Here is a 12,084-nt window from a genome sequence, read left to right as displayed (position 1 = left end):
TAAATAAGCATTAGAACAGCTTTCACTTAAAAGCTCATCTCCCTCCTATATAGACGAATCTCAGGGAGTCCTTGCAGGAGGATCCTATCATCACTAGGGGGTTGCTGAAAATGATGTTTGGACTCTGGGTCTAACCGTGATTAACACTCACTTTGCAGAGCCACCCTCTGCCTTCTTCCACCTGTAAAAACGTTGAAAGACACATGGTCATCCCTCATTAGCTGACTCAACCTCAGATAGTACTATTGCCGCACTTTGCCAGCATACGGACACTCACTTCCTGTCCTGGGGGTCGACGTCGCAGAAGGTGATGGTGTTGATGGGATAGTGCCGTCGGAAGAATATTCTGGAGGGAGGGAGATGAAGCTGGGTTAGTTGGTGGCTGGCACCTGGTCCTCAGATGGTGACCCTCCTCATCATGTTGGGCATCATCAGGGATACCATTTCAGCTGAGTGTCCACTTAGGTGACACATTGGTGACATAAAACAATTCAACAAATACCATCAGGGAGGACAATAGTCAGTTCTTCTAAAATCACCTCCCCTTGACTGCGACCCCCATCCCAGGCATGTTAGCACTGCCACTGTCCCCAGACCCTAACTCACCTCCTCTGGTTGTCAGTGAGGGTGATACCTTGTGCGGACACCTTGAAGTGGACGATGGTGGGGGTGGACAGCGTGCTGGCCTCCAGGGTCATGGACACGGCCTTGGCCACGGCCTGGGGGCCCGTCAAAGACTCCATGTCCACGGAGTTTATGTACAGAACGTTACATGCTGCGGGAGAGCAAATACAGCGGGAAAGCCTTCCGATTAACATGCTCTCTGAACTGTAGGAGGTGTAATGGGCAGTGATTTGTTCTAGACAAATTAGGCCTGAATGAGCCATCAGTTGAATCGCAGCATTAGAGCTATATTACTGAATGATGTAGCCCAGAGATCCTGTGCTTTTCCAACTTTTACTGCAGATTCATTTCAGGGCAAATAAAACAGCATTCTAGGTCAGTGTTTTTGCATTTCACACAGATGCAGTAGACACATGGCATCAGAATGCATGTCTTCAGGTTTCATGCCTTTTTCTGGAGTCACAGAGAGGTCACAAAGTTCACACAGGTGCGTGTGGCCCTTCAGGAGGGCCCTGGGTCACAGTTGTTAGGAAAATCATGCATAACAGCTTCGAAAAGGTCAGAGCACAAGCTCAAAAAGACACAGAGAAGCAAACAGGTGTGTTTACCGTGGGATTCAGCTGGGGTCCTCTGCCCTACACTCAGTTGAACGTGACAACAGAATTTATTTAAAATGTGAAGAGCTTAGTCGGTGACAAATGATTCTTATGAGGTCACAAAGGGCGTCCTTACCTGCACCCTGCCTCAGTAGATTTGAAGTGTTGTCACTAATAGAGGCCATGTTCAACCGCTCCACAGAAAAATCTACATGTCAAAAAGCAATTTAGATTCACACCCCCTACTGATCCCCAATGAAAACTCTGTTAGCAGGAACCCACCCCTCGTCATCACAGCCACACCCCTACTGATGTTCAGGCACACCACTCTGTCAACTCGGCCACACTCACACCTCTCCCTCATAATGGCCCTGACCCTCTGCCATCACAGCCACATGCTATACTGATCTCCAGCCAACCCCCTACTTATTCCCAGTCAATATGGTCAATGCTGTCCGCCACACCCACTGAATAACCTAATTCCACACCATCACTCTCATCATGATCACATTACTTTTGCCACACCTACTATATCAATATATTAAACTACTATGAACCTACTGCTGGATGGTGGGTTAGAATGCAGACTGGTATCCTGACCTCGAGTTGGGATGAGCAGGGTGCAGGGTAGGGCCAGTGGGGTGATGGAGTGCTGGTACACCAAGGCGGACAGAGACCCTGCAGAGGACAGGATATTGCTATGAAATTCACTACAGCCAGACCACAAGCACATCTCTCTTTTGGGCTAAGAGCGGCTGTAGCTTTATAGACTGCATTTGACAGAGTCTCTACGGAGGGAGGAGCCCTGCCCCATGACCCAAGGAGGGGGGTCTGTCATGGTTCATGTCAGCAACCATTAAACAAACCTGGATACAGCAGTTCACTGTTTGATTTTAGATGACAGCTTTGATGATTAGACTAAACATTCAAGAAACATCTGTAGTGAAGGATTTGTAATAGCTAAAAAATGGTTGAAAATGTAATTATTAATCATTTGTTTGACATTAGTTCAGATCTGTAGTTAAAAATGCATACCCTATATACTACTCTATGTCTGCTGTATAGAACGGAGTCTCTTCAAGGCAGTTTCACTCTATTCAGGTTTTAGTGTATGTACTGTAGTGAAAGTTCTTTGATCTGTCATTCTGTGAACGGAGGTGCATGTTCTTCCGCCTCTGACACCGTACTCCGACTCACCAAAGTAGGGCTCGTTGGGGCAGCCCTTCAGCTTCACTCCCCTGGGGCTTGTCTCGATTAGGAAGTGCCGCACCAGCTCGTTGGCTGTGTCACTACCTGTGGGACAGAAGGACGCAGGTGGGATGCTCTTTTGGACATGCAGTATTGGTAATCAGAACCCATGGTTGTGTAAATAGTGAAATAATAGTAATGGTAACAGACACTGTAAGACAAGGAGCAGAATCGCACCTTTGTTACTCTGTTGCACAGTTGGTGGGGGCGAGACCACCTTCATTGCCAAGCCATAAGCGCCCCGGAAGGAGTGGCTATCGCGGATGACGAAGGTGCCGGGTTCGCGGTCTTTTAGCATGTCGATGGCTGTCAAGAGGAAGAGGAGGGAGGGGTGGAAGGGCAGGTTGCTGAGCCTGAGCACGCGGTATTACATAAAACCGCTTCATAGTCATGTCAGTCCAAGTAAAATGCCACTGTTTCTGCTGTTAGGACAGAAAGTAGCACAGCAGGTTATGGATCTGCAGGTGATCATGTGATCATGCTGAGTGCTGCTCAAATCCGAACACAGCAGGTCTCACAACCTGCTGCCCGCCCTCCTCCCCCGTGCTTACCTTGCTCTCGGGAGATGTCAGGCTTGTACCAGAACCGGGAGGTGCCCTGCACAAACTTCACACTGAGACGGTTCTCTGGACCTCCTTCTGCAAGCAGTGCATAGCCATGAGCAGTGGCATGGTCCCTTGTTATAGCTGGAACGCAGCATGATGCTCATGCTTACCGCACGTGGAAAGCCTGGAGAAGTCAGATAAGGTGTGGACGAGCCTGGTGCTGGGTGTGCTGTAACCGCTGGATGGGGGTGAGGGGGCCGTCGCTTTGCCATTGTAGGAGGGCATAGTCGAGGGTCTCTCGGCCCCGCTGGACATGCTTCGCTTGCGCGGGAGTTGCGGCTGCATGTCCAAGCTACCCAAGGGCACCATGTATGGGGGCAGACTAGGGAAGGTGCCCCCTACAGGCACATCGGGAGTGACATAGCCACTGGATGTGGACTGCCCATCTGTGCCGTAGCTACATGGGAAGGAACCGCCTCCAGGCCCAGGCTCACTGCCATTGGCTGGCTGCCCAAGCCAATCGGTGGTCAGGCTGTTCTGACTGGTCAGCCTGGGCCAAGAGGCAGGGCTGGGGGGCGTGTTTGTAGCCACTGAGTGCTGGAGCATTCCGGGGCTCCCAGCCTCCGGCAGGCAGGGCCCATAGTCAGTAGTAACATAGCTGCCTGTGGCGGTGCCTGAGCCAGAGGTCGGGTATGAAGAAGAGGTGGGGCGGTAGGCGATGTCTGGGTGGTGGGGGCTAGGATCCCCTAGGGGCTGAGTAGGAGGCACAGTCCACAGGCCACTGTCAGCAAAGGGGTAAATCCTGAAACAGATCAGACATCAGTGTTGCTCGATAAAATCTCCAGAAGGAGCTATTGCATTGATACATCTTGCGGGGAATGTCCCTATCATAAAAGCACTCCATGGTTTATGTGCACATGTTGTTTGCAGATAGCTATGGTTAATATTAACATCTGTCCCTTCTACGACATGAAAGGTCCGCCCCACACTAGTAATACGATGGCCATAGGTGGAAATTGGCAGGAGAACATTTTAAAATGAATTTGAGAAATCACTTCTTTACACAGCGTTTAGTTAGAGTATGGAATAGTCTTCCTGTTAGTGTAGCACAGAATAAAATTCTCGGGTCCTTTAAATCAGAGCTAGATAAGATTTTAACAACTCTGAGCTATTAGTTAAGTTCTCTCCAAACGGCCTCCTCCCATTTGTAAATCTCTTATGATCTTAATACAATCAAGCCCTATAATGCATTGTGGGTAGCATGGAAACTCAGCAAGAAGATTACTTACCCATCAGGACTTGGAATGGGGCTACCGGAAGGTAGAGGGGGGTTCATGGCATAGGAGGGGGTGATTTGCTTTGCAAGGCTGTCGGTGGCATAACTGGGGGCTGAGGGGGCCCCTGCTGGCTTCCCCCCACTGACAGCGGTGGCACTGCGAGCTACAGACTCCACGTAGCTGCGTGGCTCTGTGGAAAGACAGTACGCTGTTAGCACACAGATTCAGGATCAGTGATTGCCATGGCAATGATACCCCAAAACAGCTGAGGTATCATGGCTGCCATCATCGTCTCGTGGTTATCGCGAAAGGCTTAAACCGTCCAGATGAGATATCAAAACCAATTCATCATTTATGTTTCGTGTATTCTTGGTGTATGAAATATTTTTAAGAGACTCTCTCCAAGCTATTTGGCTCTTTGCATTCTTCATATTGTTTGTCCTGCTAAACTAAAGCAGTTGTATGTATGAATGAGTGACAAAAATGCTGACCAACCTCAAATGGAGGTACAATATAATGTTAAAGAGCAACAACCGAATCTAAAGCAAAGATGTGTCGGTCGCATGGGGGGCTAGGGGATCGTGGTGACTTTCATAGATGGGGGGGATATGTTGGGGGCTGGTGAAATTACTGATCACTATTGAGGTCTTACCTTCCTCTCCATACTCTAGTGGGTTAGCTGCTGGCAGCGGGGGGGCGGGGTGGGGGGGGGGGGGCAAGGAAACGGGTGTTTGAAAGAGGAAACAGGGAAAGAGAAAAGGAAGTGACTAACTAGCTATCTGTTCCTGTGGGGCCAATCCGAAAAAAGATAGTAAGTTTCATATTAAACTTTAAAAATGCCATCAGCTGTAGACAGAAGAAGAAGAACTGGTTTTGACAGGACAAAGACTCATATGGGAGGGAAGAGGGGAACTGCAAGACATTGAAAATTATTCAGCAGATGCTTATATCCAAAGTGATGTATGACTGAGAAGGCTCACTGAAGGGTTACTGGTCCACCCTGGGATGGTGAGCACAATCTCCTACATCTGCCCCCCTGCCCCCACACACCACCACTTCCCAACACCACTTCCCCCAGAAGGACTAGCAGATACTGACCTGAGCCACTCTGCTGCAGCAGGATCTCAGCGGGGTTGTGGGGCTTCAGGCCCAGGGCAGAGAGAGGTGTCTTGGCCAGGCCTGGAGGAGAGCGGCCTGTAGGGGTGTTGGGGGGGGTATTAGCTATCGTAAATCTCACTAAGGCACAGTGCCTTCTACTGGACATCAGGGTGCATCAAAATGTCCATTGAAAAATGGGGTCATGAAGGCAGCACATGCTAGTTGAGTGCTATCAAGACAGTACAGTGAGACAGCCCATGGCAATGGGCAATGGAATGGTGCGATATAGTGTGATTGTCACAGGCCCAGTGGTGGTGGAGGGGGGAGTGGTCTAGTAGTCACAGCATGCATTGGGGGCGGGGGGTGGTTAGTGCTCCTAGAGCCTGTCCTCAGGGTAGAGCTCACAAGAGACAAAGGATGCAACTGGAAACACAGAGTTTCATGATCAGAGCCCAGCCAGACAGGGAGATGGGGCAATGAGGGTCTTTCACAGCCAGAATTCCATGCCACATGACTTTCATAATCCTGATATCACAGGGGAAAAGCTGTATAATACCCAGCGATTTGGGGGGTAGGTACGGCTGAGCCTCCATGTCTAGAGCTGGGCTACCTGATGTCTGTCATGCAGCCAGCAGTGTCATCCACAGTTGGGCGGATGCCGGTGATCACCACTTACCAAAGAATCCCAAACAATTCTTTGTTTCTGTAACATAAAGTACCCCCTGGGTGGGGCTTGGCTTGGGTGGGGCATTTGGAAAGTGGGGGACGGGTTATGTTACTGAGGAGGAGAGAGCCGTGGTGATGTCACTCTACTGCAGCTTTAATGATGTGCATGGTGATAGAGAGAGAGACCACTCCCTGGCCTTCCCAGAAGCTGTCCAGTGGAATTATGGGAAAATTCCCAGGTGATTGCTGAGCTAAACATTAGCCTCAGCCATGAAATGAAATAATTTTTCTCCTTTGAGTTTGACTGGGGTGTCCTAATTCCACGTGTGTGTGTGTGTGTTAGCTTCCTAGAAAGATGCCTTTTTGTGTAAAGAATAAACAAGGCTTAAAGGACTGTGAATATATTGTGTCCTGAGTCCAAAGGGTCTCTGTCATCTGACTTTTATTCACACTTAATTAAGAACCTGACCAACTTGGTAGAAGTTTGAGAAGATGAAACACTTCCACATAATAGGCTAGGAGACCAGCTCATATGACCAGGTCATATGACCACTTATATTCACAGTCATGATATGCATTCAACTCTAGACAAATGTATGACACATAAGGAATGCCCAGGAATGGGGGTTCAAGAGAACCAGGAACGGGAGGAGCTCTTTCTGATTTCTGATAAAAAGTTCTTGGAGCAACCAAAGTTAATCCTAAAATAACAAGCAATCTGACATCATAAATGCATGATTCTCTTTTTGCTGTCTCTGTGTCCAATCAGAGATAGCAGAAATGCTCAGTGCTCTCTGTCCTTTACACGCAGCACATTAAATGTTCTGAATTTGGCACAAAATTTGCACAGTTCCCAAGTGCAGAGAGAGAATGTTTAACTATGTAATCTCCAGTGATTCCTTCAGAAGGAAGTATCCACGAAGAATTCAAACTTGCCACCAAATCAACAAGAATATTACAAACCAACACCATTCTCTAATCTAATAAAAATTCTTTTCAAGAATAAATTTGGTATAGACACCATGCCAATGACCAATAGCAACATTCACGTGAGCGGTGTTTTGAGGTGTTAGCATCATTACCTTGTCAGACTGCATCTTTCATGAAACTTTGTCCTATATAATTTACTGATGACAGCTGACTTAATAAGCACAGGCTTCTTTGCCTTTAAGGAGAAACCCGTCTCTTATGTGTGGACTTCTGTGAACCACGGCACCCTCTTCCTGCAGGGCAGAAGAACTTACACAGATTGAAGTAAGGGGTTTGTGGAGAGACGGGGAAGGCTGGGGTCAGGGGCGGGGCCTCACCACCGGAGCTGGGCGGAGGACTGATGGGACTGTCCTCCATTTCCTCAAAGGCTTCCCGGTAGCTATGCATCTGTCCCTGGGGGCAAGACAGGTACACACACCACACGAGCACACGCATAGTTTTACCCTCACTGTTATTTTACATTTTGTAAGATGTCCTTTACTGCCTTGAAAGACGATTATAAATAAAATGTATTATTATTATTATTATTATTATTATTATTATTACCATGTAACAGTGGCACTATGCAACCCAAAGTGACTGAAATGGACCAAAAATAGCTACAAGGAAAACCTGTGCAGTTGCTAATAGCAGGAGACCAGAGGATAGGGCAGAGAACCCTTGTGTTGTACCTCCTTGGGCCGTCCACCTGGGTTCTGAGCGATGGCGTTAACAAATTCTGGGGAAACACAGCGGATGGGTGAACGGATCGTGCGGCCTGGGCCATGGCCATCCAGACGCTGGCCCTCGCTGTTTGTCCGGCGTCGCGTGGAGGCAGTGCCTCCATCAGCCAGTGTCTCCTTGCTTTGAACACCTGCCAATCAAAACACTGATCGCTCAGAATGGTGCCCCTACCATCTCAGACCTCCCCAAGAACTCAGTGAGGTTCTGAAGAGGAGTTGGGCTCACCTTTACAGCCATTCCTGTCACGTCCGTTAAGATACCTGTTATCTTGGGTGGGCCAACTAACACCTGTGTTTGATTGGCAAACATTTACTTTTTCAATAAGTAGTGTTTACTTTTTCAGTAGGTAGCCCTTCATCTTCTAGTACAGAGTAGTGGTGTAAACAAAGCATCCATTTCTCCATGCACAGCACTCATCTACTCAGTCACAGTAAACCGTCACAATATGATTATCACTGCATTACGATGTCCATTGCCCCGTTAGTATTGCTATGTAGAGAGTAGTACTTCGTGCACTGCAATCAGAGCACTTTCTGGCAAGCTTGTCAATCATGACTAAGACTGTCTATGGACATAATTTCAAAGAAACACTCAAACAAACACAAGATCTCTCAGGCCAAGAAGATCCACCCAAACAGGCAGGGAACCAGGCAAGCAGCAGACGTCAGTCTGGGAGTAGGAGGAGTGTCACAATGTGGGCTAATCCTACGGGAGTGGCTCAGGATGCAATTTCTAACAGTGTAGAACACTGTATTGTGTTTCAGTGCAGACTGGGCCACTAGGGGGCAACACAATCATGTATTACGAGTTCTGGGACTGCCAACTAGCTCACAGCTCACGGCTCCCATAGTTGAGCTGACGGTACAGAACAGTTACTCCAAACATGCCCAGGAGCCCTAAGCTGAAAGTCCTGGCAGAGGGAGACGGACCTCAGACTCTACGCAGGACCCAGATCCTGGTGATGGGGAAGGCTAATCCATCCCAGCTGCAGGGACAGAGAATCCCAGTAGGGTTTGTTCACCCCTGGAAAAAATCATACATAGTTGATTCTGCTTGTTCTGTAAGTGGAATGCAGAAACGTGACTCAAGCCTCAGCCCCACCTCTCCACATCTCCTTCAGAAGCATTATAATGTAAATGCCACGCTGTGGGTGGGGCCCACAATCATGGTACTGACACTGGGAGTGGGGGGGCTCTACATCTCTGGAAGAAGCCAGTGTAAGTTTCCGTTCATGTACTGTGAAACTGGTAGCTGGTTAGTTATCAGTTACCACCAGTCAGTTAGTAGTGTTAATGGCTGTACGGGCAGGTCAGTGAGGGACAGGATGACAAGGACAAGTAAACAAACCAGCAAGGGAATAGGAGTGACTGTGGTCTGCTTTGGGGGTGGCCATGCTCTCCCAGATGCCCTGGATACGAGCATTGTACTCTGAACCCACAGCCAGGGAGGGTATAGTGAGGAGGAAGAAGAGGAAGCAGGGTCCCCAAAGTGGACAGATGGACATAATGAGAGAAAGAGATGGAAAGAAAGGTGAAAGGAGAAATTTACATGGCAGAAAACCCCATCACGATCTGGGTTGTGTCTCATTATGGTGCCAGGGGCTTGATACAGTATATGAGGAAAGTCTGGGTCAGAAGAGAGGAGGAAGCCACCTGTTTGGCGCTCTGAGATACACAGCCAGGACTAACTCTAATTAAATGAGCCTACTGGTTCCCCCTGGTGGATAAACAGAAGGACTGAGAATGATTCTGTTTTCATTAGAGGTCCATTTATTTTTCGCAAGAGATATGTAAGCTTCATTCAGAAAGTCCTTGTATTGCTGTTGAGTGTATGACTGCATAAAATCATTGATAAAAACCAGCACTGCAATTTACCTGGATCAGGCTGCTCGCTCATGACCTCATAGACTATGGTGGGATGCTTGAAATGCAGTCCCATTTAGGGGAATTCAACCTAAATACCGTCGATATAGCTCCTAAAACAGACCTATATTGAAACTTATACGAGTTCATTTTCAATTGATACTTTTATTGATCCATGTGAATAAATTGTCTTTACACCTCCCTCAACTAGAGTAAACTGTCCATGAAGGGCAACCACCAGTTGAGGTGTCCAGGGAGCTGGGGCTTAATGGCCTTGCTCAAGAACCTGCAGATGCGCTGAGGCTGGGTTTGAACCGGCAGCCTTCTGATTACAGGCACTCAGGCTTAGCCCTCTGAGCCACACACTGCCCCCTTTTATTTTGACGTTAATCCTACAAATCTTATGAAATAAATCACATTTTAGCCCAGCTAGCCTTAGTAAAATAACTTTAGCCCAACAACCCTTAGCCCTGCTAGGTTTAACCCCACTAAAGCACTCTTCTTACCAGCTATGCGGTGAGCCACCAGTCCCTCCAGGCTGTAGCTCTTCTCTTCGTTAGGGGGGGCAGTGGGAAGGGGAGGTGGGGCATAGCCATGACTGTACTGGGACCCTGGCACTCTGGGCCCCCCCTGGAACTCATAGCCTACTGAAAAAGAGCGAGTTATGGGGGGGTCTACTGGGTGATGGAAGAGTGCGGGAGTATGGCCCATGTAGGCCTGCTTGGGGGCCGTCAACGCTTGGAGGAGGGAAGAGCCAGAAGAAAAGGGGCCCTGTGGAATGGAGTCTGACTGGGGTGCAGGGGGCCGCGCCTCAGGGACCTGGGGTAGCTGAGGGATGGCAGGATCCAGGTCCAGCATCAGCATGCTGAGGTCCTCGATGGAGCGCTCCACATCCTGCTGGGAGGGGGTGGCAGGGGGCAGCTCGGGCAGGCTGTGGGTCTGCTGTTGCCAGGCATTCATGCCGCGCTGCACCGCATCTCGGCTGCTGGAGCCACGGGCAGGGGCCCTGGGGGTGGGCTCTAGAAGCAGGTCTGGCCCAGGTGCGGTTCCGAAGGAGCGGGAGCGGAAAATGGCAGCATGGCTATAGTCCAAGTCTGGAGTGTGTGCCAGCACAGAGGAGCTGCAGCGGGCCCGTGGGCCTAACTCAGGCGCCCCCGGCACATGGTGCAGGCTGCCCTCTCCATTGATCACTGATTCCCTCTGGCAATAGAACTCAGGGGGTGTGACCCGACCCCCCAGGGAAGACGGGGTGCCTTGGCTGTCCCTGCTGTTGGACTCCGGCACCTCATCATCTAGGATGTCTGTCTCCCGGTCCACGCCGCTATGACCGTTGACATGTACTTCTGCGGGCACCAGGTGGCGCAGACCTAGGCCCGTCATAGATGCAGGCACTGCTGGGCAGCCTGACCGTTGCATTGGTGCCTCCAGGCCCGTCAGAAGCGTCTCCAGGTCTTTTGTCTCCGCTGGGCTCAGAGATTGGTTTGCCAGCACCCCCTGCTGGAACGGCTCATCAGTGCGGTCAGTCTTTATGGAGGCCGTGGAGTGCCCTGAGTCGCTGCTCACAGAGAGGGCGTTGTCACAGGCAGACAAGGCTGGGTCGCCCGTAGGCAGGGTACGGCCCGGTACCGTCAGGCCGTTTGTGGTTACAGTGCTGTTAGGTGGATCCTTTCTGCGAATCTTTGCATAGAGGCTGCTGTCCAGAGGACCTTGTGTGTGGATGATGTCTGGAATAAACAGCAAATAGGGAGAAAAAAGGCACATTGTTCACAATTTCCTCACAGCAAACAAGAAGCCAGATGAGTAAAAAGCAATTTTATCCATAAGAGCTCACAGGCATCACCAGTGTAGTTTCATGGTTTCACTTCTGGGTCTATGTTGCTGATCTCCTTCTTCTACCCCCCCCCCCCCCCCTCAGCCCGGGATGCTACCTCAAACTACACCTCTGCTTTCAGGCTGGATGGTGATGCCCTGGGCAGTGAAAGTATGGTGACCAAGATGAAATGCCTCTCAATGCCTATTAATAAATATACCCCATTCTTGCCTTTCACGTCCCATCTTAATGCCATCGTTTCTTTGTTTTTCAGGCTATGTGTCAGGCATAATGCCATCAACATGTGATCCTCCCTTCATAATGAATAAAAATTCTGTGAAGCTGTTGCTAATTCTGGTGTAAAGGGCAGCATTAGCTGCAATCATATTACCTCGTATTTGCTCAGTAGACATAGTCCCCAAATCTCCTTCTTCACAGCTCTGAACACAATCCATCTATTCAGCCTTCTTATAGCAACCAGTGGGATGTGTGTCACTCAAAGGTACAACAGCTGGATACGCCCAAATCAGCTCCCAAAACACAGCACTTCACAAGCAATCCACCCGCACAGATGTTTTTAAAGTACATCTGTACACACACTGGGTTTTTTTAAGGAAAGAAGCTGAAAACAACCACTGTGAGCTC

The 12,084-nt window shown here is 49.3% G+C and overlaps 1 protein-coding gene across 24 annotated transcripts in view; it reads right to left on the bottom strand.

The window, feature by feature from the left end:
- LOC125734633 (tensin-like) overlaps positions 1-12,084 on the bottom strand; it is a 63,702-nt gene that overhangs the window by 3,811 nt on the left and 47,807 nt on the right. For 10 of the 24 annotated variants that reach the window (XM_049006140.1, XM_049006147.1, XM_049006146.1 and 7 more), the window contains 18 exons: positions 10,136-11,353; positions 9,115-9,195; positions 7,993-8,055; positions 7,716-7,897; positions 7,299-7,437; positions 5,389-5,484; positions 4,943-4,969; positions 4,303-4,480; positions 3,184-3,815; positions 3,020-3,106; positions 2,646-2,774; positions 2,418-2,513; positions 1,782-1,898; positions 1,357-1,428; positions 1,233-1,259; positions 607-775; positions 278-346; positions 152-181 (listed from right to left, as the gene is read on the bottom strand). In XM_049006140.1, coding sequence (XP_048862097.1) covers positions 152-181; positions 278-346; positions 607-775; positions 1,233-1,259; positions 1,357-1,428; positions 1,782-1,898; positions 2,418-2,513; positions 2,646-2,774; positions 3,020-3,106; positions 3,184-3,815; positions 4,303-4,480; positions 4,943-4,969; positions 5,389-5,484; positions 7,299-7,437; positions 7,716-7,897; positions 7,993-8,055; positions 9,115-9,195; positions 10,136-11,353 — 3,412 coding nt within the window. The remainder of the gene's footprint in view (positions 1-151; positions 182-277; positions 347-606; positions 776-1,232; positions 1,260-1,356; positions 1,429-1,781; positions 1,899-2,417; positions 2,514-2,645; positions 2,775-3,019; positions 3,107-3,183; positions 3,816-4,302; positions 4,481-4,942; positions 4,970-5,388; positions 5,485-7,298; positions 7,438-7,715; positions 7,898-7,992; positions 8,056-9,114; positions 9,196-10,135; positions 11,354-12,084) is intronic. The other 14 variants (XM_049006153.1, XM_049006164.1, XM_049006141.1 and 11 more) reach the window with 13 other exon arrangements.

The sequence above is a fragment of the Brienomyrus brachyistius genome, chromosome 1 (genome assembly GCF_023856365.1).
Source record: "Brienomyrus brachyistius isolate T26 chromosome 1, BBRACH_0.4, whole genome shotgun sequence".
Taxonomy (NCBI): domain Eukaryota; kingdom Metazoa; phylum Chordata; class Actinopteri; order Osteoglossiformes; family Mormyridae; genus Brienomyrus; species Brienomyrus brachyistius.
The sequence above is the reverse complement of the archived record's forward strand: the minus strand, read 5'-3'. Positions and strand labels throughout refer to the sequence as shown.